The 19,259-nt window shown below is 42.1% G+C and overlaps 1 protein-coding gene across 3 annotated transcripts in view; it reads right to left on the bottom strand.

Annotated features, from left to right (window-relative positions):
• The window catches only part of LOC105564121 (Y+L amino acid transporter 2), a 35,286-nt gene extending 20,634 nt beyond the window's left edge, over positions 1-14,652 (bottom strand). The window contains exons 1-3 of one of the 3 annotated variants that reach the window (XM_012016271.1): positions 14,267-14,652; positions 1,237-1,484; positions 639-885 (exon numbers count right to left, since the gene is read on the bottom strand). In XM_012016271.1, the coding sequence (XP_011871661.1) occupies positions 639-885; positions 1,237-1,479 (490 nt within the window). In that variant the 5' untranslated portion in view covers positions 1,480-1,484; positions 14,267-14,652. Of the gene's footprint in view, positions 1-638; positions 886-1,236; positions 1,485-4,629; positions 4,710-14,266 lie in introns of those variants that run through there. The other 2 variants (XM_012016268.1, XM_012016269.1) reach the window with 2 other exon arrangements.
• Between the last annotated feature and the right edge of the window lie 4,607 nt (positions 14,653-19,259).

Raw genomic sequence — 19,259 nt, 5'->3', positions numbered from 1 at the left:
TTACTCTTGTCTCAATATAGCAAGTCAATCTTTTTCAATTCGATAGAGGAGTATGAGAATAATTGATTTAATTTTGATATTGTCTCATTTTTCAATCATATTTATTATAGAGAAAGGAATATTTTAATCTAAAATCTAGAATAAAATGACAGTCTTTTGTCGAATATCGTGGTGCCAACTTCGTGCGTTGTAAGACGGAGGGAAAATTTATTCTAAACGCAAGAATATACAAGCTTACATTTGTATAAGTTACTCTTGTCTCAATATAGCGAGTCAATCCTTTTCAATACGATAGAGGAGAATGAGAATTATTGATTTAATTCTGATATTGCCTTAGTTTTATACTAAATGAGGTTGTGAGAAATATAAATGCGCCGAGGATATTTTTTGCCTCGGTAACGGAAGTCCTGTCTGAGGGTGTACATTGAACATAAGCTGCGATTCTTTCAATATAATTGAATATTTAATATTAAATTTATCTCGTGACGCGTGGATCAAAATTTTGATTCCCCGTGAAGGAGAAACGTAATTTTCTCTCGCGCTGTTTTATTTCGTGCTGTATATTGCCGATCGAGAGCTTCGGTATTTCGAATTTTGCGTCGCCCCGCGGAGACTGTGGCTTTTCGTCGTCTACTTACATATGCAGCAGACGGCGAGCATTCGTACAGGCTCATCGGGCGGCGTGCAATCCGGAAAAAGCGGCTTAAGGACGTAGACGCTGAAAGTCAAGGCCACGATCGCCTGGCTGCAAGGGCGCACTATCATGCACTCAACCCACAGTCTGATGAACGCCAAGAAGGGCCCGAAGGTCTCCATGATGTACGCGTAATCCGCCCCCGACTTCTTAATCATGCAGCCGAGCTCGGCGTAGCAGTAAGCCCCTATCTGTCGCGAAACATGGACGAACAAGGAATTAATTTAACATATTTACATTGTGCCACTGCACATCGAAGCGTGTTCAGGATAGATTTGCATCCGTATGAGTTGAAATTTTTCATGTCACCGGAGTGAACGGCGTGAGCCGTCGTGAAATCCAAATCCAACGCGAATAAAGTTTGATCATTTAAGGACACTGTCGTCATTCAGTGAGTCGTTTTATTTGTAAATCTATCGAGATAACCGTAGTCACTTTAATTGCATTAATATATCGGCGTAACAAAGAAATGAATTAAATAAAAATGGACGGAGCGACAAAATTGAAGAGTTGTTCTCCGATAAAACAAAGGGGATGCGTACCATGGAATAAATTCCGGACGCCGTCCAGACGAGAAGACTCGCGTTCACGCTTCCGGTGTACTTGAGGACACCCGTTGGGCTGACGAAAATGCCGGAACCGATGATGGAGCCGACGATGACGGTGACGCCGTTGAGAAGCGACATTTTCGCCTCCAGCTTGATCTCGTCGTTGGGCTTCTCGGCGGTAGGGACCGGGTCGTAGGGCCCCTTCTCGCCATCTTTGATGCTCCCTGACTTGGACATTCTTTCTGAAATACGCAAACAACTATACATTTCTCAATCTTGCGCTCGTCAAACGTATTTTTCTTAGTTATATTTAGATGACATTTGCTATTCGCGGCGTTGCCTCAAATAAAATTAAAGCGAAAATTAATAGAACCGTTCTAACAGGTGTATTTTACAGACGTAGATGAACTTACGAGTTAATCTTGCGACGATACTTCGAATTCGAGCGACGCAATATACGAAATGGGCGGAAAAATACTCGCGTTGCGAAATGCAAAAGGTTGCACTGCCATGCGGTGATGCAATTTTTAGGAAATATCGACAAATTTGCGCGCATGAAAAGGCATTCTTTTTCATTTGTATTTCAAAAGCTGCTGCCGGTAAAACCGCCCATATATGCATCAACTCGAATTCTTTCGATATGCATCTAGCCTCTTTTTCGACGTCGAAGAATAATCGACAGGATCGCTCAAAGTTTTGTCAAGTTTATGATAATTTATGCTCATTATGCGTGTCTCGTTTTACTCAGCGGGTTCTGCAGAGTGTCCGTTCAATTTCTCATTCAACAGTTCCGCCTTAGAGAGATCCGTGCGGATAAGAGTGTCGCAATTTGTTTAGGTATACGTGCAACACGTGGTGTAACGTCTTACGTAATGAGTTGACAATCCCTCTACCCTGATTACCCGCGCGCTGCTAGAAATAAATCGATGATTGTACCGAAGCGATCGTATCCTGTCACGCGACAATCTCGTGAACCACCGCAGAGAATCGTTCCTTTTCCCCGCATATGTTTTCGTTCGTTCTTCCCAAATATTCGTTTCTTAAGATCTGTGTCCACGATGCTGGAACTTGGCCCAAGTTCACAGGCCTTTACGTACTTTTCGGCCCATTGACCCTAGCGGAGAAATTTCTAAAATAACTACAAAAAACTGACTTGAAATAGAAATTTGTAGAAATTTTTATATCCACGTTGAGACATTGAGTTTTTTGTAAAAATATCTACGAAACAGTACCACAGATTACAATGTTTTCAAATCAAGAAATTATTGCACGTAGTGTTTCATAAAAATGTACAATTTTGTAAAAATTAGTACAAAAGTTTACTAGCTTTAAAAATTAGAGAAACAACAAAATCTTAAAGGATTAAAACGTCTGCTTGTAGAATATTACGAAAACTGATTTACAAAAGTTAACAAAACTGTTCCAATTCTAGCATTTTCATGTTGATTTTTATAACACTTTTTAAATTTACGTAGAGTTTCCTAGATTCTTGCAATTATATTTAATTATTATGTAAAATTTTGTAGAATTATTTCCGGCAGGGGTGGGACGAGGGGAATTTCCTCTCTCGTTGCAAGAAAAATTCTTTCCTGCACACTTGTTTACGAGATATCGCGAGATATCCAAAGACCCACATCTTATTTCGAGTATACAGGGCCTATTTGCATTTCCCGCACAATGTGAAGATAACGTGACTTGCAACGTTATCTGCACCATAAAACGTCGAAATAAAGCGCGGAGAATCCATCTCCGCGTTTCTCTCGACTCTTCTCTCATCGGTTCTAAGTAACGGAATAGAATGGCGCGCGTGTATAAATCGCGATCCCGTGTTTCATGGCCGATGGTTTCCTCCCGAAGGACTTCTTGTCCTGAATAATGCATCTAACAATCGCGCCAAGCGCGGGACAGCCGAGGGCGCGATCTCTCGCAACGAACGGCGTCGATTTATCTCGGGGAGGAGAATCGACGTTGTTTCCACGCGGGCGAAAGGTCGCTCTTACTCCAATTTCTCGGGAAACTTGCGAGTCTCGTATAAATACACAGCGGGCAACAGGTTCGTTCTGCGAAAAAATTTCCTGAATCTTGTCAGCGCCACACGAACAAGAGGTCCTCCAGAATGAAATGGACATTAAATGCCCACCTTGGCCGCGACTCAACATCGGCACTAATTCAAAAAGTATACAGTGATTCGCGAGAATAAAACGGCATGCGTTTCTTGAAAACAGAATTGGTACTTGAAACGGAGCGAGTTAAAATGTTTTTGAATAATGTTATTAAATTGTATAGTAAAAATATATTATCTGCTATATTGTGCGAATCTCGCTGCGGTAACGTAACAGCAAAAATTATATCAATAGGCGTGGCGCAAAGAAATGTGCTCTGCTTAGTAAATAAATGAACGAAAAGATCCGAGTTCGAATCCAGCCACGGATACCGCTGGTTTTTTTTTCGGACGGACCTACCTCTCGGAGGGAAGTGGCAACCGAGAGTATCCTGCCACCCCTTTAGAGCCCTCCAGGTTGGAGGTTTCCTTCAGCTATGTTAACAGCCTACCGAAGTTGAAGTGAAACCAAATGAAAATAAAAACGAGAACGCCTAATAATTTTTCGTTCTGGTACAGAACGAACTGGATAAAACAGGCTTTAATCCTAATACACGAGGAAGAATAGTAGCGGAGTAGAAATCATAATTGGAGGCAATGAGAAATCGAGATCCATTTTCGTAATTTTTAGTTCTATCTTATGAAGTGATCGTGAGTGTCTATTGTGTCTAGTATATTACGTAAAAATGATTTAATTCTCATTTGTAAAAATGACGCCTGGAATTATACTTGAGGAGAGTTTCTCGGTCATTGTACTTAAGACGTTGGCACAGAACTTAATTTCTAATGTTTCGCGAAAGCTCTAGCGAAAAAGTTAAGTATTGGAGTTGGTTCTGCATTGCAGATGCCCCGTTAGAGGAATCAGAATATTATTATACAAATATATATTCTGACTCTAACAGGACGCAATTGTCTCTATTTCGCTGCTACTATTATTGATACAATTTTTAACTGCGGCGAAATTCGGGCAGCACTTGCAGCACTCACTCGGGAGCACAAAAGAACGAGTTTAACGGCTCTTGACGTTTAATAAGTACAGTTCGACACGTAAGAAAAAGGAAGAGGAAAGCTACAACCGCCTATCATGACACATCTAAACGATGTCACATGACCAAGTCTAATGTTTGCTCGTTTACAATCTGAGAATCCTAGAGACGATCTTTTCCTTTGCTTCGTGTTCTTCCCCGATTAGTCACCGCGGGTTACAAATATTACAGCAGGACAAAATAATATTATCTCCGCTACGGTATCTATTTCGCTTTTTACTCGATGTCACGTTTACTTACTTGTTCCCATCCCAGAACCCGCGAATTCACTACGAGGAGAAAAATTGGATGCTGTTATCGCGCCTGCTCACGCGTAGCTCTATCAATTAATTACATATGCGCTTCGCTTCATGTGATCGAAGTCGACGTTACGCGAGCGCGGCCGCGGGACTGGCGGGGAAAGGTGAGTTTTGGAGAGCGCACAGACGCGTACGTAACCGCGAAATTAATTAGGATTCTGCGTCATTAGCGCGGCATTTATCAGGCCAGACTTCCGGCCAATTGTAGGCGCGATCATCGAGACACACCTTTAATGTCACCTGACAAACAACCTGCCTCGGCGAGAACCTGTTCCTTTGGTGCAGTACGCCCGCTCGTGCGCTCATTAATTGCGCTCATTAGTATGAAATGCTGACAAAACACGCAATGTCGTCTATTTTAGCGATTGTCCGATTCGCTGATCTGCCGGCGAGCCTCATCGCTGCCAATGTCATCTGGTCACGTCGATTCTGCTGATCGGCCGCTCGATTTTCGATTACACCCAGGCCGTACTGCCGCCCAAGTGTGTGCTCGGATAAGAAACTCGCGAAATATCGGCGTTTGTTTCCTCGGAGAGCATAAGCAGAGAGAAACTCGAGAGCGGCAACGCCGGCGTTTTACTTGATACCATTTCAAGAGAAATATTAAGTACTGTTTTGCGCAAAAAGTGAAGAGACACAGGAGGAAATGTATCGGTGGTGGGGGGCTATATTTCTGTCGGGCGGAAGTAAGTCAGGCAGCCATCTTGACGATCCACTTTTTTTACGTTAATGAGTGCCCGTCTGTGGACACCCGATAGAATGGGTCAACGTTATTTGACGTATGATCGCCACGTAAAGGAAAGCCGTAACGTAAATCTTTTTAAAATAATTAAGTGTGTAAATTGTGACGAGCATTGCGGTTCATTGCCAGGCCTGTGGCACAACATCAGCAGCCCGACATTACGGAATAACGTTTTATTGATTTACATCGCCCTTTTGCGCGCCTTTACGTCCATTTTTACTTTTGGAAGTATTTCGCTATGCATCCTCTGACACTGCCGATAAAGTCTCCACTTTGTGTCCATGCTACGCCTGTTTTTCGGGATTGTGCTGTGAAATTCAAAACTACATTAACATAAATTATCTGCATGATATTTACATCAACTTCTCTCGTGTAGACAATGTAAATTTTATAAATTAGATGTCGGAATGCATTGCACAGACATGAACCAAGTGGAAATTTTATCGGCAGGGTCAGAAAATGCGTAATGAAATTGTTCCAAAAGTAAAAATGGGCGTAAGGGCGCGCAAAACAATCTCCCGAAATGGCATCGAGTAAAACGCCGGTGGTGGCCGCTCTCAGGTTTCTCCCTGGTAGAAAAGAAAGCGTCCGGCGTCCTGCGATATTTGCGATACACCCTCAGAAAGGATTTCTGTTACCGAGACAAACAATATTCTTAACGCATTTATATTTCTCACAACCTCATTTAGTGTAAAAATAAGACAATATGAAAATAAAATAAATAATTCTTATTCTCCTCTATCGAATTGAAAAAGATTGACTTGCTATATCGAGACAAGACTAACTTATATAAATGTAAGTTTAGATATTCTTGCGTTTAGAATAAATTTCCCCGCCATCTTACAATGCACGAAATTGGCACCGCGATATTCGACAAAAGTCAATTCGAGACAATACAGATTTAATTTCGCGAGTGCGAGAAGGCTGAATCTAAGCGAATGGAAGTATTTGAAAGACCGAAGCTGTTCGCGCAGCAAATACGACGGTAGGTGGAATTAGTATTACGGCCCCGAGGATACGCATAAATTGTGGAAGCAAATAAAAACAGCGAAGACGCACGGAGAATTGCGAGGCTTCTTTTCCCGTAGATATCCAATAGAACAAATCAGCGCCGATCCATACTTCGTGCTCGTTGGGGCATGTCGGAACTTGCTCGTAGGGTTCCCTTCTCCCAGTCTTCGGAGAAGAATATTTTATTAATTTTGCAACCACTAGACAATTGTTTTTAATATTTAATTTGCCATTAGACGACAGTCGGTATGTTATTTCGACGCGCAATTCGTTTATTCGCGCTGCGGAAACTACGGAAACACCGGGAAAGAATATTAAGAGGAGATTTCTCTTTTACAAATTATTTTATAAATATATTTTCTACATTGGTTAATTATTTACTGGCGACAAGAAGTCTTTATTCTTGATGTTTTATAAATACTGCATTGTTCTCATAAAAGTGCGATTAGTTGAGAAACAAAGCTGTGAATAATATAATAGTGTGGCCAAAGGGTCAGTAATTTATATATGGAGATTACAAAGGTAAGAAAGTTTGAAGTTCTTTGAGAATTTCCATACATTATTGACAAGTTTGTAAAATAACACACGCAGCGATATGCATTTCACCGAACAATATTTGACTTTGTTCTTGAAATGCAATTCGACACCGCAAAAGCCCTAAAGTCAACGTCCCACCAGCTCGAACGTGTCACGTGGATCAATTGTAGAAAACGGTTTGTTCGCACCTCTGAATCGTCACGTGCCCGTCTTTTTAATCAGTTGACGTATCATCTCGCTCGCGACATGATATGTCTCGCCACGAGTATCACGTGGCCTCGTGTTGCACATCAAACCTGCGACACATTCCGCACGCTCCATTTTTCCCGGAGAGAAAGATTTCTGCAGAAATGAGGAAGTGAGAGCGCGGGAACTGAAAGCCAGAAACACGATGGCGGAACTACGAGTCGCGTGATGAAAAAGATTATAAAAGGATTCTTGCCCGACTTTTTCAGAGAAAAATTGCGTCTCACCGCGTAATTAGTGTCCCGTAAAATGCAGTGCCATTTTTTTTTCTGCAAGCAACTTTTCGAAACTGTCCAACTTCACTGTACATCCGTGAATATTTACCGCCGCGATTCTGCATGAGATCGTACCGTTGTACTTCGCGAGTTTCACGCGTTACAGAATCCCCTTGATCCAAAGCCGTAATGCGCCAGACTGGCACTCGTACTGCTTCAGCTGCCCAGGAAACACGCGTACAAAATCACGTGCACAGACACTGTCTTACCGGCATTTCTCGTTCCATTTTTCGTGCGTATGAGAGTACATGTATACGCACGCATGCACGCGCGCGTGTACGGGCACGCACATGTGTACGGGCACGCACATGTGTATACGTTCGTGAGGGAACGTTCGAAGAGGCTTTGTTCAAGCCTTACAGGCATTATCTAAGACCCCTTCTCCAATACCGGTTCCTAAAACCTAATGTTCGCCACTGCGGACCAGACATGTCGACGACGTTCCACGAAACTCATTCTATAGTTTCGTCAATCTAACGGATTTTCATATGCAATTTCATCTCGTTACTTCTTATTAACTTCTTTACGATGTTTATATAAATACTTATATAAATCGTGAAATTAAAAAAGAAATTATAACGAATGAAAATAATATGTGTCCCAATCATGCTCTTACAATTTTGTTTCTTAAATCTAATTTAAAGTATTATAGTTGGCTGCAGTTCTGCGCAATGCGGACCAATTCCAAGAGCTTTTACAAATTTCGCAAAGAGTTAGAAATAAAACTTTCTGCGTCCATGTTACCTGAAATATAATGCCCGGGCAATAAAACCTCCTCAAATTCAGCGCGTTTCATGCATTCTTTTACATTAGAAATAAAATTCTGCGCCAACGTTATTTCGTATATAATTACCGAACTATAATCCACCTGGAAAACAATTCCACATGTTATGTGCGTGTTTTTTTTATAACAAAGATAAAATTTTACACCAACGTTATCTCAAATATAATTACCGAGCTATAATCCTCCTCAAATACCGTTACGTGCGTTTTTTTTTCACAGATAAGAGTTGGGTTATTTGTGCATAAGTATACTATAAATTTTCATAATCAGCTTGCAACACAGAAGTAAAATTCACGAAAATGACACCTGGCTCGTCTCTACCTTTACTATGTTTCATATAATTTCACATATTTATATTTTTAAAAATTCAGTTTATACATTTTTTCAATTTATAAATACAGATTATAAATATGCCGATTTTCATAATTTTATATAAATATTAAATATTAAATTATGAGAAACGATATATTTATAATGTATATTTATAAATTAAAATAAAAAGAATAATATTGTAGCATTGATAAAAGAGTCTCGGTTGCAGTTTTGGCGCGCGTTAAGGTCACGAGCCATGGTGCCCATGAAAGTCTGGACGAGTGTTGCATCATGGCTTTTTATCGATCCTAAACCGACCTCTGTTTGCTGCCCGCGTGTCGGCCCGTAGCAAGCTGTACTTAAACGTACTTGAGGTAAATGCAAAGACAAGTAAGTCATCGATTACTTTCCGTGAAAAACGATGACATGACTTTTGCTACGTGAGAATGACGAATCGCCTTATCTCCTATTAATTCATATATCAGCTTTATGTAAAGAGCTTAAAATAGCCCAGCTACAATGTACACGAGCGTAATCGACATTGTAATATTTAAATCTATCTATCGTTACAAATAAAAATAACTTCGGAGTTTCCTGTTCTCCGAATCGCCGCTAGAAATGTGTTTAAATCGGAATAAGTATCTTCGTGAAAATGTAAAACGGGACTCGAGTGTTGGATCTTCATCTTTCAGAACTCGACTTCCTTCTTCATTATGTACAAATTATTTTGAAGCATTTTCGTATCATCCTTTGGGAAAATATACCTTAGAGTTTATCCTAGAAAAATAAGAAATATGAAAAGTAAATTTGGACACTTTAAACGTGTATTTAAGGTAAACGTAAAACTTACTTTAAGAATTTAAAAGAAACTGAGAATTGTGAAAAGTATGTGATATACAAGCATTTATATACCTCAGAAAACCTTCAAATTTTACTTTAGAAAAATAAGAAATGTGAAAAGTAAAGCCAACAGCACACGATACTATTTTTCTTACTAGATTGCTTACGACAGCCAATAAGGATGCAGAGTTTTAGATCAGATGACGTGAGGCTAAATCCTGATTGGCTCTCGTAAGCAATCCAGTAGAAAAAATAGTATCGTGTGCCGTTGGCTTAAATTTGGATACTTAAAACTTTAAGAATTTAAAAGAAAACTTTAAAAATTGTGAAAAGTATATGATATACAATAATATATAATCCCGCGTACGGTTTTCTTCTTACGAGAAAGTGCTGTGCCGCGCGGCTCTCAAGCGGGAACTTTGACAGGCTTGGCTATCTTAAAGTTCCTTTAAGTGTCCAAAATTACTTCAAAATTTTAAGTAAACTTTTGACTTGTTCAAGTAAACTCTTAGATTTGAAAGATTACTTTTGGAAACTTAATTTCATTTAAAGCAAATTTTCTCAAGGGATCTCCTGGAACTCGTTATTATTCAGAGAAGATGCGAAAATGGAGCCCTTATTATTGACGGCGTTGCATATTGATGCCGCCTCGATTTATTTTCCTCGATTTTATTATGTCACCGGAGCGTAAATATTTATTTTTAGAACTTTCTTCCTCAATGCGTACATAAAATTTCCATTTAAAACGATCGTAATTATTTTGGAATATTTTCATATTAAACAATATATGGTAACACGCCAATGTGGGTCGCAAGGCAAGATGTAGGTAGCCCAACTTGTAAATCTTAAATCTTTCTGAAAATCGTGAATCTATATACCGTTTCTTTCCACATTAGTACTACGCGCCGATTTCTTTTCCGGACATAACGATTTTCATATTATCTCCGGGAACTCGTTATTATTCAGAGAAGATATGAAAATGGAGTCCTTATGTTGACGACGTCGTACATTGATGCCTCCACGATTTATTCTTACAATTTTTGGCATAAACTGGTAGATTGTCGGGAGAGCATTTGGCGTAACGAGAATTGCGCAACATTACGCGTTCCTAACTGTAGAGTACTAAAACAGGACTTGCAAAGCTCTAAAATTAAGATCCTTGACATGTCGTTACAACAAATATTAATTTATACCCGGAGGGAAGTTTCTCTTATCCTGAAAATTATGTAATCATGGGACAACGTGGCAGTTTGAAGAACTGTATGTGAGTTTTTTTTAATTGTACCATACATTCTACTAGTAAAATGTATACTAAGTATAATTACTGGTGAAATGTATGGTAAAACTTGAAAAAAACTCTGACACAGTTCTTCAAAGTGTCATGTTGTCCCACGGTTACCTAATTTTCCGGGTAAATTTTAAGAGAACGTTCCTCCCCGTGCACCGCGCGAAAAATAACTTTCCACCCTTTTTCCACTTCAGTTCCATCGCGAGATGGACTGCGTTGAACACCAATATGTCTGCCTAAGTCTGAGCCGTTAAGTGTCACCGGTGAACATCGTGATTATGTAAAGAGGGGACAATTTCCGGGCGTGACATCCGACGAAGATTTCACGATTATACAGGCAGAAACGCGGCGTGGGCCGCGTTATTGCGAAAATTACGAGTACGAGGCGTGAGCGAGTCGCCGGTCCCGTTCGCGCGATTTAATAAGCCATATTATTACGTACGCGTGACTCTCTTCCGACTCGCGTAAAGAGTCGCGCGACTCTCTCTCTCTCTCTGGCTCTCGCGTGCCCTCGAGTGCCCTCGTGGTCGCGTGCTCTTTCGCGAGCGCCCGTATCCGCGCGACGATAACCGACGGCGATGGCGAAAGGGCCGTCAATTTCTAACGACATCAACGGATGGCGGGGTGAGAGACGGAGAGCGAGCAAGCGTGTCTCGGACGAGGAGAAAATCAATAGACCACGTGGGTCGCCGACCGGGTTTTCCGAACCCAGTTTTCACCCCTAATGCCGCAAGATAATGACACGGCGGCCGAATCGACCGGATAGAAACGCTCGTTATTCGCCTTCCTACTGCACGATGTCGATAACGAGTCCCTCCTGACGTCACAGGCTGATATAAGCGCGCGAGAAGAGTTAGAACACTAAAGGCCTGTGTCCACGATGGCGTCCGCCCGGTCCAAGTTCTAGTTCTGCGGAATGTGTAGCCAATCAACTTGCGGCTATTCCGTAAAACCTGCAAGTTGATTGACCACACATTTATCGAAACTAGAACTTGGACCAAGTCTAACATCATGGACACAGGCCTTTATAATAGAACTTGGACCAAGTCTAGCATCGTGGACGCAGGCCTTACACTTCAGCTTGGTCTAAAAAGAGGACTAGTTTAGCTCAAACTTAAAACCATTCGTTATACCTTCCCACCTTTCGCGCGAGAAGAGTCCAGGAGTTTTAAAAGGGAGAGTTGAGCGGTCGCGTGACGAAGATCGAGATTCTCGAAGAGGTCATTTATAGTCGCGCCAGATATTGTTGATGTATTCCATGGGAAGGTGCGTTTTGTGTCCCTTGATTAAAAGTATATCCCCTGTCACATTAGATTCTTCGCTCGCGACAATAATAGAGTTTAGCTGAGACACAGGAAATCCCGCGTTAATCCTTTGAGCAAGACTCGCTTCTAGGAAGAGAATCATCTTCAACCTTTGCGTCGAGCATCCTTCATTTCGTTAGTTAGAAAGTAACCAATGATAAAACATCTTGATCTAAAGATGAAGAGATTTATAAAATATAATGGAAAGGTAATTGCGATACAGCGAGCGCTACAATATTCGATATTGTTATTACAGCATGATGTTATTACAAAGTTCACTATTTATAAGGTACGATCGATGTCAAGATACACACGTCTTTGAGGCACGCGCCCCTTTGAATCGACTTGCAAAATTGCATTAAGATTGATTTTCCAAAATATTTCCGACGAGAAAGCAGTCGCTGAAATAATAAATTTCAGCTGGAAATAATAGTTTCTTTTCAATTTCAAATATCCTATGTATCTAAATAATTTTTAAACATTTCTGAACTAGTCGCGTCGCACTTTCCCGTCGCAAGGGACTCCTATATTCACGACTGTCTTAAGATTAGGGCTGGTGATTTCCTTCGAAGGCTTCGACATTCGAACTTTCGAAGCTTCGAGGTTGTCTTCGAACTTTCGAAATCTTCGAAGCTTCGAAAAATTTAGCCGTGCGAATGGCGAATTTATTCAAATATTAAAAATATTGCAAATAAAAAGTAATAATTTATATATGTTGAAAAATAGCCAAGTTCGAAATAATCTATGTGTCATAATCTACATTCATTATATTAATAAATTCTGCACAGTGTAATGTAATATTTTATAATATTGGCAAAAATTTTAGATGAAATATTTAAATCTAAAGTACTAAATCATTTAATAATTAAAATTTAGTAAAAAAATGTCTATGCATGTTAGTTTTCTTTTTTTAATTGATGTTACAATTATATGGTTTTTAATTTTGGACACATTTGATTACTACCTGACTTTGTTATGTGAGCTGACGATCGTAACGGAACTGTCCTCCTTACGTACACATTATGAGCATAATAGATTCTCGTCGTGAAACGAGAAATAAGTTTTACATTCGTTTTAACAATTGACTAATTACTCGCGTCAATATCATATCCATCAACTGATTTTGTGACTTTTGCCTCAGCCTTGACAGATCTTACTCACTTTTTAAATACTTATTAAATTGTGTAGTCGATAAACAATTCTATAGACACACCTAATTCAATGAGAACTGCTTCACTTTTTATTTAAAATATTTCTGTATTAAATAGTGTTCAAGTGAATGTACGTGATAGACGCGCGACGTGGATAAGAATTGAGACTGCACGCGGACAATAACTCGATAATTTAGAAACCCAAGTAATATTCAGATAAATTTTTAATAAATTAAAGTATTAATTAGCGATATAATTCGCAATAAATTTATGCGAATTGTTCAGGTGTTGACACGATGCTTGATTGATTTACTTGACCATTTTTGAAGATTTAATTACGCGGCTTAAACAAATATGCAATATACATACACGGTATAGTACTTCAAAATGATAATTTATACGTAATCACCTATTTTTCAACATACATAAATAAGTACTTTTTATTTACAATATTTTCAGTGTTCTTTGAATTAATTCGCCACGCCACTCGCACGAATAAATCTTTCGTAGCTTCGAATCTTCGAAGCCATCAAAAGTAACAGCCCTACTTAAGATCATCTTTAGATACTCCGTAGCCACGTTCCGTACGGCATCTTCAGATAAACTCAAGACGGTCTTGAATATAAGATCCGACGATGAATACCGGCCTAAGTGTCCGCGACAAAAGACGCTCCTGCTCGGCGCGGCAAACCGGCGCGAGCAGCTACGACGACGGTCGAGCGATTTAACAATAAAGCCGCCGAGCGTTCGCGTTCCCCTACGCATGAAATCACGAGAGGGGTTACTTTCACTTAACCCCCGACGTGCTTTGTGCCGTTCGAACACGGCGGAAGCCACCCTCGCTGGCGCGCGGCGCCCTTCGAGGGCGGCCATACTGCGCGGAGCGCGTGCGAGGCCGTCCGCAGCGAGCACCGTCGTTTCTCCGCGATCAACCCGGGGACGACGATTCCCGTGGCCGCGTCGCGTACCTCGTCCCCCGGGGCGACGTTTCCCGGCGCCGCCGCGAAATTCCGCGGGACTTTTCATTCAACTTGGCGCGGGGGAAGGACGCGGCGCGGAGCGCGCGACGTCTCGCGAGATTCCCTCACCTATTTCCTTCGCGGACACCTTCCTCGACGCAGCGGGTCGTCGGCGGGCGCACCGATGTCGGGTGGAGAACGGGGGAAAAACTGCCTCGCACGCGGAGGATCGATCTCAGACGCCGGCCATGGCGCGAATCTCACACCCGGAACGGAGCACCGTCTCTCTTTCTCTCGCGCTCCCGCTCTCCGTCCGCTCTGGTCCTCGATCGAACTCGAACCCGCGCACTGTCACGAGCACCGTCCTCGTCGTCCTCGCGCGCCGCTACTCTTGCCAAGCGCACGCGGGAGCGCGGAAACGGAGGCGCGAGGTTGCGCACGGCGTGCTGGTCGGGCTCTGAATGACCGCCGCTCTTCACGGCCTCCGATCCCGTACCCGTGTAGACTCGTGAGGCTCCGCGCGCACTCTGCGACGAACTTGAGTCCCCGCGTGTGCGCGCGCGCGCGCGCGCGTACGCAAGGGCAAGGGAGAAGCACGCCACCCCCGGACAACGTATCGAGCGGCCTATCGGCCGCCCCTGACGCGCCTTTCTCCCCGACTTTAGGGGGCAAATACGGGAAATAATCCGGCGTGGGAGGGCGAATTAATCGCGCGGGGTGGAAATGGAAAATTAGAAGATGTTCCATTAGATTATTGGAGGAAGAACCGACTGGAAGCGGGCCATGGTTCCTTAAGGGGAAGTCCTTTTGTTGCCGACACGGTCAAATATAGTTTTTGCGCTTGTAATTCCTTTTATTGGCTTTTATGGATACAAAATTATACCGGAACAAGTTGCGGACCGTGTGGCAGAACATTTTCGCAGTTAAAACACTCAATTCAGAAGTTTAATAAAAACAATTGGCCAACCTCGATCACTTATAAAGTGATATTTTCAATCGCTCTCCGTGTTTTATATAAAGTCGACTGTCCATGGTTTTATCTTTATGCGTACTTTAGCCACGTGGAGGAATTTTACAATTTTATAAAGCCAATTTAAAATTTAGCACGAACTACGAATTGACAATTTCAAATGCCAATATCTTTTTTATTAGACTACTGGATCGAGTGTTTTAAGTATGAAAATGTTCTGCTACGCGATCTTATCCTGGTATTATTTTGTGCATAAAAGCGCCAATAAAAAGAATTACAAGCGCAAAAACTATATTTGACTGCGTCGGTAAAAAAGATGGCTGAGGGATCCTCTAATGCGCGCAAGTATTTTTTGTTAGTGGAATTTGCATTCAATACGACTTGAATGAATTGTCTGAAATTTAAATTCGCACTTATCGAGTTTCTCGGAATTACATCGAGTAGAAATTGACACTTTCAGGAGTTATCGCTGCGATAATTTAAATTATCTTATTGTTAGCGAACGCGCGTGTTATCGGTAACCTTGCGACTGTTTTTTCGATAAAAAAAACAATGAAAAATGCAGAAAAACGTTACTCCGATAAACGGTAATATTTTTCGCGCGAGGCGTACGACATATCTATGCGTTTATACACGCTTAGACACATTCCGAAAATCCTCTAAGAAAAAACTGTGCAATCCTGGCCTTCGGGATTTTCGGAGCATGTGTAGTAGAAAACTGCGCAGACTTGGCGCATTGTTCTTAGTTCTGGAATGTGTATGGGTATCCAGGAAGCACACATCGGTTTCGAAACCGTTTCGCAAAACCGTTTCATGGTACTTTACGTTTCTTAGACATTAGACTCGCCTAAGAAACGTACTTTAAACCAACGTGTGCTGCCTGGGATACCTTTCGTTCAAGCAATCCCGAAGGCCAGGGCTGCACATTTTTTTATCAGACAACTTCCGGAAAGTGTATGGGTAACCTTTAGCACGATTTACAGCCGAGCGGAAAAAGTCGACGTTCTTTTCAGCTCGGCGGCGGTCACTTCGCATTTAAATAGTCCGATTTTGCAGCTCGCTCGATTGCCCTCCCCCGAAGCTAGGTTCCTCATTAGCCGCGCGTTCCAATCGCGATGCGAAAAAAACGATTATTCGCAGACGAGCGACATTAGTCGTTAGGATTTTTGCGCTGTCCGTTCGCTGCGTCGATACGACTCGGCGATAACGAGAGAAGAGCCTCCGAAGGGAGGGATTTGACGTCGTTTACCAGCCGATACGTGCCTTCCTCTCGGAAGGATTCGCCCTCCCGATCTCCTCCCTCTTTTCGCCGGCTCTCTCATTAAAACTTGCTCCGCTCGAGCTCCGATCGAATTTGTCGTCGCTTTATTTTTCACCGCGACACGTGCCATGCTGGCGTCGAATGTCACGCTTCGACACGTCATACTATTATCGCCCACGTAACAAAAATACACAGCGACAATACGTAAACTTGCATTTTAGCGCTCTTTGTTTTTTTATATACAATTTAAAAATGCGCCTCTTGTAATTTACGCCGACACGTCACGCTATTATTACCCGCGAAAGAAAAGTGCACAATCACCGTGACCGTATCCTAGCACAGTGCATTGACCAAACATTGGTTAAGTAATCTTTTAACTTCTTCAAGTAAGCTCTTAGATTTGAAAGATTACTTTTGAAAAGTTTCATTTCATTTAAAGTAAATTTTCCCAAGAGACAAATGTTTAGCCAATGCCCTGTGCTACTAAGGCCACGTAGACCATAAACTCACATTTTAGCGCTGTTTCTTTTCTCCGTATAATTAAAAAAAATCTGTAACTCTGAGGAATATCCCATTAGGCGCGACTCTTCTCGGCGCCGCGAAGTAAGCGCAATCGCGAGATAACGAGGGAGAAAAACGTCTAAGATGTCTCTCAATCGACCGCGGAGTGTTAGGTCTGCGGTTTCTCTTATCGTGGACACGCAACGGACACCCCTCATTGTTTTTGCTCAAGATCGTTTCGCTCTCGCGAAACATGCTTTTCGCTTCTGCGGCGCCGACAAATCGCATCGCAATAAGATCAAGGCTCGTTAAGGCTCGCCCGAGATACTTCGCAGCCTCCGGGGCGCCGATTAACGCGAATAAAAAGTTACGGGTACGGCGATACGGGAGATTTTACCTTATCGGGATGCGATCTTCTCGCGTCAAAGAACCGGCCGACAATCGCTCGCCTTTCTAATGTATTCCGCGTTCGCCTGCTTAATTAAGCAAATTATCGGACGGCCGATCGGCTCGTTAACGCGAGTGATTTAGTGTCGAGTCTCGCGGGAGGCTCGAGGTATCACCTATAAACTGAACGGACGCGGGCGCGAATGATAATTCGCGGGATTCCGTCACTGTTATCGCATCTCCCGACGAGCAAACAAATTATTCGCAGGTTGCACAATCTCATTTCGTCGACCCTCGGCGGTCTCTTTCCTTCTGCACTCGCGAACGTCACCAGGGCGAAAGTAAACGAGCACTTAAGTAATAGAGTGTGTGATGCACATTTCCGAGGATGCGCGGAGTCCAAAATAAAAACCGTGGCGTTTATATAAAAGCTTGCAGAACTATGTAATACTGGCTAATTTTTGTAAATCAATCCTTCTTGAGAATATTTACAGCTCGATAATTACGCGAGCAGTGACTTATGTATAAGAAAAATACGTTCTGTTACGCAAAACGGGCGTTACGTCTGTTATAAATAATTTATTTATTACAAATAATAAAGAAAAGAATCTCTTTCATTTTACTGCACGTAACTACCTGAATCCTGCCGGAATTGAAAATTGTTTTCTCGCCGGTTTGGTGAAAGATCGCGCAACTGGCCCAATTGTCGTCAGGAGTTGAACAACGGAGGGGAGTAGAATGGGAGGCCTCGAAGAAAAGAAAGTTGAAAGAACTCGGGCAATTTTGTCCCTCTCGCCGACACCTCTTTTTACCACTGTGATCAGACATACGTTGATTATCTTTTTGTATCGCCTCGCATGATTTGCCTTGCGAACGGCTCGCCGTAAACCACTGAGAAATTTCCACGAGAGCGCAGTAAGAAATCGCGCGACGTTCGCCTCTGAAAAAAATCACTTATTGATTTCAGAATATTTTACGACAGATTGCGCTAATTGTACAAAACTGGCGAATCTTTTGCGATTAAATAAATAAACGAATAAACGCTTTATTGCTAGAGAACGGACTCCATTAAACTTTCGACTTTCTATTATATTCTATTATTCTACTTTTACTTTTCCCTCTAAGATTCTACATTTCTATCGTATTTATAACTTTCTATGTCTGTATCTTTTATTATTTCTACTGAATCCGAAGAAACGTCATGTATGCAAGCGAACGTAACTCAACTTTCTGACTTACCATCGAGCAAGATGTCTACAACGCGATCGTAACTGATGCCATTTTACGGCAATTGATCGAATAAATTATACCTCGCGGAAAAATATATTGCGCGTACGCGAACGGATGACGAAATGTCATTCGAAGATCCGTAAGATACGGAACGCACAGTCACATGGATCGATGGGGTTAATAATAATGGACGCGGATTGCACGACGGTGTATGTAACGTTTAATCGCGCACGCCGTATCATTATTATATTGTTTTTGCTGGGATCGGAACGAATCATTGAACATGGAAATACCGCGTGGCGGCATAAGCGATGAAAGAAAAGAAATGTGATAATAAGCGCTTTGCACCGCCTCTAGCAAACTATTACCATGTAAATTCTTACATAGTTTAACTAATTGCGTAACGAACGCCCGCCTTTCGGAGTGGTATCGCTTTATCGAGCACGTATAGCGATTTCCTGGCGAGTCTAATCCCATTTCTATTTCGAATCTCAGGAAATGCAGGTGCGGAAGATGCGCCAGCAGAAGACTCTTAAATGCCCAGTACCTTGTTCCAGTCTTCCGGAGCGCATTCTGAACAGAGAGGAGTAGGGATTCGGGGCAACTCGTCGCAGGACTCCTGTTACGTAAGTATCCTTCGGTGACGTCAGGGAATCAATTCCGAGTGGAGGAGGAGAGGTTCGCTTACGTCACCGTGATAACGCAGCATATCTCTCTCTCTCTCTCTCTCTCTCTCTCTCTCTCTCTCTCTCTCTCTCTCTCTCTCTCTCTCT

This window comes from Vollenhovia emeryi, unplaced genomic scaffold, assembly GCF_000949405.1.
Source record: "Vollenhovia emeryi isolate VEMERY1.0 unplaced genomic scaffold, V.emery_V1.0 DF939168.1, whole genome shotgun sequence".
Lineage (NCBI taxonomy): Eukaryota > Metazoa > Arthropoda > Insecta > Hymenoptera > Formicidae > Vollenhovia > Vollenhovia emeryi.
Note: the sequence above shows the minus strand (reverse complement) of the source record. Positions and strands in the feature narration are given on the sequence as shown.